The 9,543-nt window shown below is 46.5% G+C and overlaps 1 protein-coding gene across 1 annotated transcript in view; it reads right to left on the bottom strand.

Moving 5' to 3' along the window:
- Window positions 1-239: 239 nt before the first annotated feature.
- Il17rd (interleukin 17 receptor D) overlaps window positions 240-9,543 on the bottom strand; it is a 90,137-nt gene continuing 80,833 nt past the window's right edge. The window contains exons 12-13 of the mRNA XM_004661305.2: window positions 6,786-7,716; window positions 240-5,824 (exon numbers count right to left, since the gene is read on the bottom strand). Of these exons, the coding sequence (XP_004661362.2) occupies window positions 5,712-5,824; window positions 6,786-7,716 (1,044 nt within the window). The 3' untranslated portion in view covers window positions 240-5,711. The remainder of the gene's footprint in view (window positions 5,825-6,785; window positions 7,717-9,543) is intronic.

Below are 9,543 nucleotides of genomic sequence, written 5' to 3'. Positions count from 1 at the left end.
GCACAAGGTGGTGCATGCGTCTGGGGTATGTTTGCGGTGGCTGGCGGCCCTTGGCACACCCATTCTCTATCCATCTCTCTCTCTTAAATAAAATATTTATAAACAAAAACAGACACCTGATGTCATTCTCTGGCCTCCACATGGATCCACACACATTCAAGCACACCCTCACACACAAGCATGCATATACCCGTGTGCATGCCACATACAAATACACACAAAGAACAATGGACCACTAGTCTGAAAATGAAACATTTTATTTGATGCATAAAAATTTCTAAGGTACAAAAACATCTTGCAAATATCAGCTGTGGCCTATGAACCACCTATTTACAGGGTTTTGTACAGATCAAATGTGTCATTAACATCTTCAGTATAAACATACAGCACACTACAGTCCTGTCAGCGCTCACTATTGGTCCAGTCCCACAAGCCTTTCTCCTGGGGACGGAGAAACAGGGAGCTTCCATAGTGAAAACTTCTTTTAAAAAAATAATGAAAGTCGATTAGTCTAGATGAACATATTCATAAGCTCTGACTGCTGTTCAAACTTGCCACGCTTCTTGAGAAGACGCTAATCGAGTTCTTAAAACAGATGAGCACCTTATGTGTAGTACAATGGCAATCTTAACATTTTATATAAATATCAGCTATGCATTTGAGATGGATTGCTTCTGTCTGATTGTGTGAAACACAGTGCCTGGTTGACGGGAGATGGAGATGCAGGTCCAGCCCTTGAGGACACAGGAAGGGGCCCTGGAGGTGTTTCTGGCCCCAGCTGAATTTCAAGGACAAACCAAAGAGCAGGATAAAAGACAATTGGCCAATATTCCCAGAAGTCCTTCCTGGAGGAATTCAAATGTGCTTGCAAATTAGCCCCTAATGAGGAGGTGGTACTTAGCAACCACTGGCATCACCTTGCAAGTGTTGCACCACTTAATAATACTGAGAATCAAAATAAAGCCTAGAAATAGGTAACATTAGAACCCAAAGTTAGGAATGTACAGTAGCTGCCACTCAGAAGGTAAGAGCTGGTCCTGAAGTTGATAAGTATCAAGTGTTTATCCTCAGGAGAAAACAAACCACAAGAGGCAAGAGAAAAACACACCGGCAGTCCAAGCACTCTCAGGATGCAATACACCAGTTGTTTTTCTTTCTTTTGTAAGCATCATTATGTTTATGTGGTGAATACAGCCGGGCCCTACAAAGTTTCCTGTAATCCTCTCCCCCAAGCATGGCTAACACAAGGCACTGACGGTGTTTGGGTAACAAAACTGAGTATGAAGCTGGAAAACACAAGAGTGGTGAAAATTATTAAGCACCTAGAAACAAGAGCTGTGAAGAATAGCGTAAGTGGGTGGGATTATTTGCCACTGAAAAGCAACATGACTTCGCTGCAGGTTGCAATACAGGGAAGATGACCAGTGGTTCTTCCTCCCCTACACCCTCAATAAAAGCAAGCTGGTTTGAGTTTCTACAAAGGAGACACAAAGAACTATCAGATCAGCAGAGAGGTAACAGAATCTCCTTTGCCGAGAATCCAGGGTCGCAGACACAGCCATATGTCTGGAATAGGAACATGCTAGATGATCTCAGCTTCTCCTAACTCCCCAACTTCTGAAATTGGAATCAAAGCTAATGGCTTCCAGTCACATTTGCTTCAGTTTACTTTTGCCCTGCACCTGGAGAGGAGACGATATAGCAAATGTGACCTGACAACCATGGGCTCCTGTCTCAGCACCAGGAAAAGCTTTTCTCCACCCCTGCCTTGAACCACCAGGCGGTCAGTTCCCATCACAGGAGATAGGGGAATGCCAATGCCTGGTGTAAGGGGATTCCAATGGACTGCTTTATTTTCCACATAATTTCAATTATGCCGTAGCCTAAGCTCATAAAAATACCACATAAAACACAATTACATCTACAGCTAAACTACAAGTAAGATCCCAACAGTTGTGATGGTTTGCTTTTTTTTTTTCCTCAAGGAGAGAGAAATGGGCATACCAGGGCATCCTGCCAGCACAACCAAACTCCAGAATGCATGCAGTACTGACTTTATCTGAGGACTGGAGATTTGAGCCTGTAACAAGCAAGTGTCCTTAATGGCTGAGTCATCTCTCTAGTCCCAGTTGTGGAGTTTAAATGAAATTATTACAATCAACATGTCTTTGAATTTGGGAGGATATAAACCTAAACTTGAAATTAATAGCTGACAAACAAAACATCTGAAATACATTCAGAATCACATAGATGCTCGATGTGGTAGTACATTCCTTTAATTCCAGCACTTGGAAGGTGGAGGCAGGAGAATCAGGAGTTTAAGGCCAGCCACAACTAAGTATAAAGTATGAGGCCAGCCTGGGTATATGGAATCCTGTTTTAAGAAACAGTGACAGCAAAACCAGGGTCACCTCAGGTTTCTTGAAGGAGAGTAGGTTAGCAGCAGATTGTCCTGGTGGCCCCTGACATTTGTAATCAAGTGGGTGGTTTTATTTTCAAGTCTTACAAAGCAAAAGTCACAAACTGACAGCCAGTGGACAGGCAGATTTGGTCCATCCATGTGCTGGTTCTGAATTCATGTTAGTAATTTCTTTTTAGTTCTGTTGCCAATATTTGTTGTCAATTATTTTAAAAATCACAGCCAGATGTGGTGGCGTAAGCCTTTAATCCCAGCACTTGGGAGGTAGAGGTAGGAGGATCGCCATGATTTCAAGGCCACCCTGAGAATGCACAGTGACTTCTAGGTCAGCCTGGGCTAGAGTGAGACCCTACCTCAAAAAACAAAAAACAAAATCAGCAATCTCCAGCTTTTCTGGGCCACAGGAAGATGGGGAGTATTGTGACCCCTGTGGAATGGACCAGTTCTTCAGCTGCCCTACTGTCTCTCTGATACATGAGGAAGGTTTGCCACTGCCATTAACAGGAACACAGATGTTTTCCTTAGACTTGGGCACACTGGTGCCCTCTGGAGGATTGCTGAACAACAACGGAAAGACTGGAGGGATTGGGCAAAGCATCTCCATCATGTACATGAAGCCCTGGGTTTGATTCCCAGCATCACATTTACCCAGTATGGTGGGGCATGCCTGTAGTCCCGCACTCAGGAGACAGAGGCAGGAGGATCTGAAGTGCAAGGTCATAGCAGATTGGTGAGTAGCCTGGACTCCATGAGGCTTTGTCTCCCCTGACCACATCCCCCCCCCAAAAAAACACCAACAGAAACCTTCCCTTTCTCATGACCCAATCATTCCAACAGAGGTAGAATGGTTTCCTCCCTTTAAACAAAAGCCAAATTTGTGTTGAGATGGTTAGGGTTCATGGTCTTCTTTTTAAAAAAAAAATTTTTTTAAATATATTTGCCTGGTTCTAGAACGACTTCTGGCTCATTCTGGAGATGTATGTTCCTCAAAGACCTATTCTGGGCCCCTGAAGGAGCCTCTGCACCCACTTGGTCAGTGTCACCTGTAGCCATCTGCTCAGAGAAGGACGCCCTCTACCTGGGTTGTAACTGACCACATCAGAGGCACTCGTGGGACAGCAGTGAATGCACATGGACAGTGAGCTCCCACCTTCAGTCTTCTTGGTTTCCTACAACGCTGGCCACAGCCCTGGTTCCCTTTCCAAGGGATACTGCCTAAACTATCCACACACCTTTCACTCTCAGGTCCAGACCTTCCGCTGAGAGCACCCCTATGACCTGCTCGCTTCCCCACATCACCAAAAAGCCCGCTGCTTGGCAGAACCTTTCTCTGAATTCCATCTGAACATCACCACGGTATGGGACAGCCTGGGAGCAAAGAGATGCACCTCTGCTCAAAACGGATGTTTCACCTTAACCTGCAAGACGTATTTTCCCATTCCCATCTTGATGTGGGCAGGGGAGATGGGGCAGTGAAGTTTCACATCATTATCAACCTATTGGTCTGTTCTGAGTTAAGTAATCATACTGGTGTTTCATTACTTAGCATGTTTAGAGTTTGTTGATCAGAAACATTAATATTTCAAAATAAAGGCACACAAATCCTAAATTCACACTAAAATATCACCTGATTTTGACTAGTACATGCTGGTTTCTTGTCCATTTCCTAACAAGTCTCTGTGGTGGTGGTGAGCTGTCTCAAGCCTGTGAACCAGCTAATGCTAAGCCTGCCCACCCCACTCTGATGGTGTCCCTAGGGCACTTTCCCAGAGATGGCTCATTCTACATACAAAACTGAGTATCTATTCAAAAAAAAAAAAAAAAAAAAAAAAAAAAAAAAAAAAAAAAGCTCCTGGTATCTCTTGGCCTCAGTTTAAAAACCAAAACTCTCTGATAATGTTCCCAGTGAATTTTCATCCGTTGGCAACTTGGGCCGCCCACTCTCCCTCACAGAATGCGTGACACGGATGAAACAGCAGAGCAGGTCTGTGAGACAGGAGCTCTGGGCTCATCTTGGATTTCATGGTGACAACATGGAACAACTCTGGCTTTATGGTGAGACAGTCTACGGCTTACTGTCTCTCCCTCAGAGCAGCTGCAGGAAATCCGATGCCAGAGGACAGTCTAGCACATTCTCCCAAGAAGCTGCCAGCTGCCTAGACAGAGCAGGGAGAAAGACATTCGAATCCAAAATACACACACGCCTCCCTTCCCCACCTGCCAAGCACATGCTTAGGAGAGAAAGCCCTGCCTCCTCCCACCTCCTGCTCCACCTTGGGATCTTTCCCACATCCCCTTGATATTGGCCCTAACTGGTGAAGGGGTAAGAAACCTTGGTTCTAGGCTGAATGCCAAGGAAACAGGCTGTCAAACTCCAATGGCATCCATGAAAACAATCAAGAAATATGCTCACACTGGGTGTTCCAGGACATGGGGAATACGAGGGTTTTCACAGAATGGACGAACACATCAACAAATGTTTTCCCTTTGGAAACAGAAGTTCTGTAGAAAAGTCATTGATAAAAATAGAACAGTTAACTTTTATGACAATCCCCTTTTCTGCCTTCAGAAAAAGGGGTTTGTCACTAGTCAGAACCAGTTCAGCAGATGAACTGGCCGCCACCTCAGTGAATGTTGAACCCTAATACTCAGGGTACAGAGTTAGGCCAGCCCGAAGCACACGCTGTAACATCCAAGGGTAAGGCCCAGCTGGGTAACAGCCTCTGTCTGCAGAGACCACCACCTGAGCATTGTGACCTGGGGACTCCCAACAGGTGGCTGCTGTCCCCACACAACAGCTACTCAGACCCAGGAAACTCTTGAGTGCCAAGGTTCTGGCATCTTCTGCACATCAGCCAACCTATTTCAGATGGAATGATCAGGATGTCCTTTTTCTTTCTTTCCACTTAGTAGCCAAAAGTGAACAGGCAAGTCTGCAGAGCTCAGTGAAGCCTGGATGGAGTGCGGGGGAGACGGGCTTTCCTGTTTCTCTTTACCTGTTTGCTCCCTAGCTCCCAGAACAGGCTATGGTCCAATGACTAGTTGACTGTTGTCAGATCCTATGATCTGCCTTCCCAAGCTCCATATGGTTTCAGCAAACCAGAGACTTTGCCAAAGTGTCTGGTACTGGTAAAAAGGCTGGAGCAGAGAGGAGTTAAGTACTGGCCAGAATTTCACTCCCAGTATCCGTGTAGGAGTCCACAGCTCCAAGTGGACCACGCACCCACAGAGCAGCTGGAGACCCAGAGAGAGGTGGCAGCTAAAGTGGCAATGCTTAGAGTCTTCCATTTTGTTACAAAGGGGCAACCGTGTGAAGTGCATCAGCGTAGCTGTGGCAACCAACTTCTCTTTTGCACACCTCAGAGGTAAGAAGCTTGGTAGGAAGGGTAGGAGGGTCCTCCTCACCTAGGGAGAGAACAAAGGAGAGAGGCACACAGTCACTAAATCTCACTGGGCCAGACACTCCTGCCAGCATGAGACTGGATCTGCAGTTGGATTGGCAGACCCGGCTCTCTTCCCCATAACAAGTTCTCATTCCCTTCCTTGAAGAAAAGAGACTTTCCTTCTGGGTCAAGGGTTTGCATCCATGATTCCAACTAGCTATAGGCATAGCAGACTGCTTGGGATCTCTGCAGATGTGGGAGCCTTCATACAAAGCCCTCCTGCCTGGGGCTCTGTCCTGAGCTAGGTTAGAGAGAAAATATTACACTCAGGGGGCTGGAGAGAAGGCACAGCACTTGAGGCACTTGCCTGCAAAGCCTGAGGACCCAGGTTTGGCTCTCCAGATCCCATGTAAGCCAGATGCATAAGGTGACACATGAGCACAAAGTCACGCATGTGCACAAGATGGCGCATGTGTCTGGAGTTCAAATGCAGTGGCTAGAGGCCCTGGTGTGCCAATTCTCTCTCATAAATAAAATAAAATGAAAACAAGTAAGTAAAATGCTGAACTGGAACCTCAGGTTCCATGTAAGTAGCTTTAAAGACAAATGGAGTGTGGTGATGGTGAGGGCAGTAAACACTATGAACAAATGGAGTGTGGTGATGGTGAGGGCAGTAAACACTATGAACAAAGACACAAGCCCACAAGGCCTGTCCAACTCTCTTGGAGCCCAGTGTGTTTTAGAATTCCAATGTTTTGGAGTTCAGAAAGCTAATACAATGCACATAGTGTATGGTATATCAGCACCTGTAGAAGAGTCAGGGCTGCTCAAGATTCCCTACTCGGGACAATGAAGACTATCAAAGGAGCTCAATTACCTCCTATCAGGTTTCACTGCCTAGTGAACGATCACAATTGAGGAAAAGCTTTAATGGATTTCAGAAGTGTGGCCATTATCACCAACATCATCCCGTGGGATCTTACCTAGGCCAGAGGAGGAGGACACACTCTCTGTCAGGGAAGATGTTTCTGTCTGGTCTGGGGAGAGTCCTTCCATGAGAGGCAGAGAGAGCTCCGATGAGGGCACGGAGGAGTCATAGATGCCTGAGTCCCGGGGCATGTCAGAAGGGCTACCAGCTTTTACCACATGCAACAAGGGCTGCAGGGTGGGCTGGGCATCGGTATCTTGGTCCAGGCCCTCGTGCTGACTCTCTGGTTGTGAGTATGAGTCAGCTGGCCCAGTGGCACCGAGAACAGTAGCCTCAGCCTTTAGGCAGAAATCACCCTCAGGCCCCGGTTTAGAGATGACATCATTTAAAACCAAGCCTGAGTCAAACTTCTCCAGGACTGGCTCCCGGTAGCGCAGTGCAGGAGGATGGAAAAGTACAAACTGCTTCTCGAACCAGTCAGGCTCCTCATCGATAAACTGGTGCATGTTGCAGATGGCAACGTACAGGGAGCGGCCCGACTTGCTCCGGAAGTAGTTCCTTCTACTGGCATGTCCTGGGTGCTGGCCCTGCTCCTGGAAGGTGTGGTCTCCAGAGTGCAGGTGGGAACAGAGCTGAGGAAGGTTGTCCATGAGTTTGTATTTGGTGCTCAGGTCCAGGATGCAAGGGACATCTCCCTCACAGGAATAATCAAAGTAGACAGCGATGAACTTGCTGAGTGCAGCAGATGAATTCTGCTTGGCCTGGCGGAGCTTTTCGGCGATGGCCGACACGGCAACCAGGAAGAGCTCCCCTTTCCCCGAGCCCCGGCTGCCACCTCTGACTTTGTAGTTCTTCTTGTCCACAAAGTACTTCATGCCTTTGGAACACACCACAATGATGAACTGGGACTCGTGGATCTTCTGAATGACCCATTCTCTCTGCCCTTCACGGCAGAGGCTGAGGTCTTCCCACAGGTCCAGAGCCACCTAGAAAGAGACCAAGGTGCCTCACTCACTTATACCAACACTCAGAAGAATGGAGTTGTCTACAAGGCTGTGAACATTAGAGGAGTTCCTTCACCTGCCCTCAACTATCATTCGCATAGCTCTGTTCAGGCACTGAGTTACCCAGTAACCCAGGAATAGCTAAGTTTCTGTCACCAGGCTTTCTGAAAGGAAGTACTTGCCATCCATCAGGCCACCCTGTGTAAGTCACCTACAGTAGGACAGAGCCCAGAACAGAAGAAACTAAGACATGTATATGATGAGAGAGGCTGTCAGACACGGGAGCAGATCCTGGAGAGAAGGCAGTGGAGCACTAAGAGGATGTAGATGAGTGATCTCAAAGTGTGCTGGGAACTGGGGCTGGGCCTGGGAGCCAGTGTCATAAGTGATGCTAGATAACTCCCATTCCGAGAGTGTGACTGGTGAAGAATACCTCTCTGCCACTCTCACAGACATAGGGTTGGCCAGCTGGCCAGGGCTGGGAAGGAGGGTGGTGAACTGTTATACCACAGCCATCCCAGTTAACTCACTCTAGAATAAGTGCCTTTCACTATGGTTTCACAGAAGTCTAGAGTATCATAGCTCTGCAAGGTTTGTAAATCACAAAGCTTTTCTTGGGGAAAGGGCTAAGTAGGAAGATTGCCGATGGTGCTGTCCCTGATAAAGGAAAGAAAAAGAAAACCAGGCATGTCTGTCCCCTCAGAGGTATTCACCTTCTCAGACAACTTTCATCTGATTTTACTGAAAATATCTTTGAAATTTGTACCAGCATCATTTCTTCTATAGTGCGCAAAGTAATTCCCAATAACTAAACATGGCAGCCTCAGAGTCTCAAAGGGGAAGGGCAATTCTGGAATAACTGCTTTCTCTGCTACTGCTCTAAGATGCCACCTGACACTCATTCATTTGCTGAAAATAATCCTGAATTACCTCATAACTTTCTTTACTTCTTGCTAACAGGATACATGTTCAAGCTAAATAGGCACATACACCAAGCATTTTAAAAATGCCCTCAGCTTCTGTCTGGGGATGTAGCTCAGTTGGGAGAGTGCCTGACTAGCATGTATGGAGCCCCGAGTTCGATCCCCAGCACCACATAAACTGAGTGTGGCGGAACATGCCTGTAATCCCAGCACTGGGGAGGTGGAAGCAGGAGGACCAGAAGTTCAAGGTTATTATTGACTACATGATGAGTTCAAGGCAAGCCTGAACATGGAGGAAAAAAAAAAAATCACTATTGTTGACTCAGCAATTCCATTTCAAAGCATTTATCCTTGGGGAAATCATCAGAAACAGAGCAATACTGAACTATTGAGAAACTTAGTGGTTTGAGCTCACTCAGTTATGGTAAATCAACATTTTACATAATAGAGTCATTTAAAATTGCAATTATAAAAAGCTGATAGTGGTATAGGCAATTACTGAGGGGAAAAAAACATCCCAGTCTACCCAAAATTTGAGTTCCTTAAAGGACCAAAGAACTGGAAATACACCATGTAGGCTTGTGGAATCTGAGACAGTGCACCCGGCACTACTGTTCACAGCCTCTTCCCAGCGCAAGCTGTTCTGCCAAATTCGTGGCTTTTACATAGCAAAGTGAGCCTGCCTTTAAAAACATCTTACGGACACCAGAGGGCAGCGTTGCCATGTGGAAAGAGCTTGGAAATCAGACCAATGGGTGGTTTCAAAGGAAAGTAATGTCTTCTTTTTTTGGTTTTTTGAGGTAGGGTCTCACTTTAGCCCAGGCGGACATGGAATTCACTCTGTAGTCTCAGGGTGGCCTCAAACTCACAGCAATCCTAACTATGC

Source organism: Jaculus jaculus, chromosome 16, assembly GCF_020740685.1.
Source record: "Jaculus jaculus isolate mJacJac1 chromosome 16, mJacJac1.mat.Y.cur, whole genome shotgun sequence".
Lineage (NCBI taxonomy): Eukaryota > Metazoa > Chordata > Mammalia > Rodentia > Dipodidae > Jaculus > Jaculus jaculus.
Note: the sequence above shows the minus strand (reverse complement) of the source record. Positions and strands in the feature narration are given on the sequence as shown.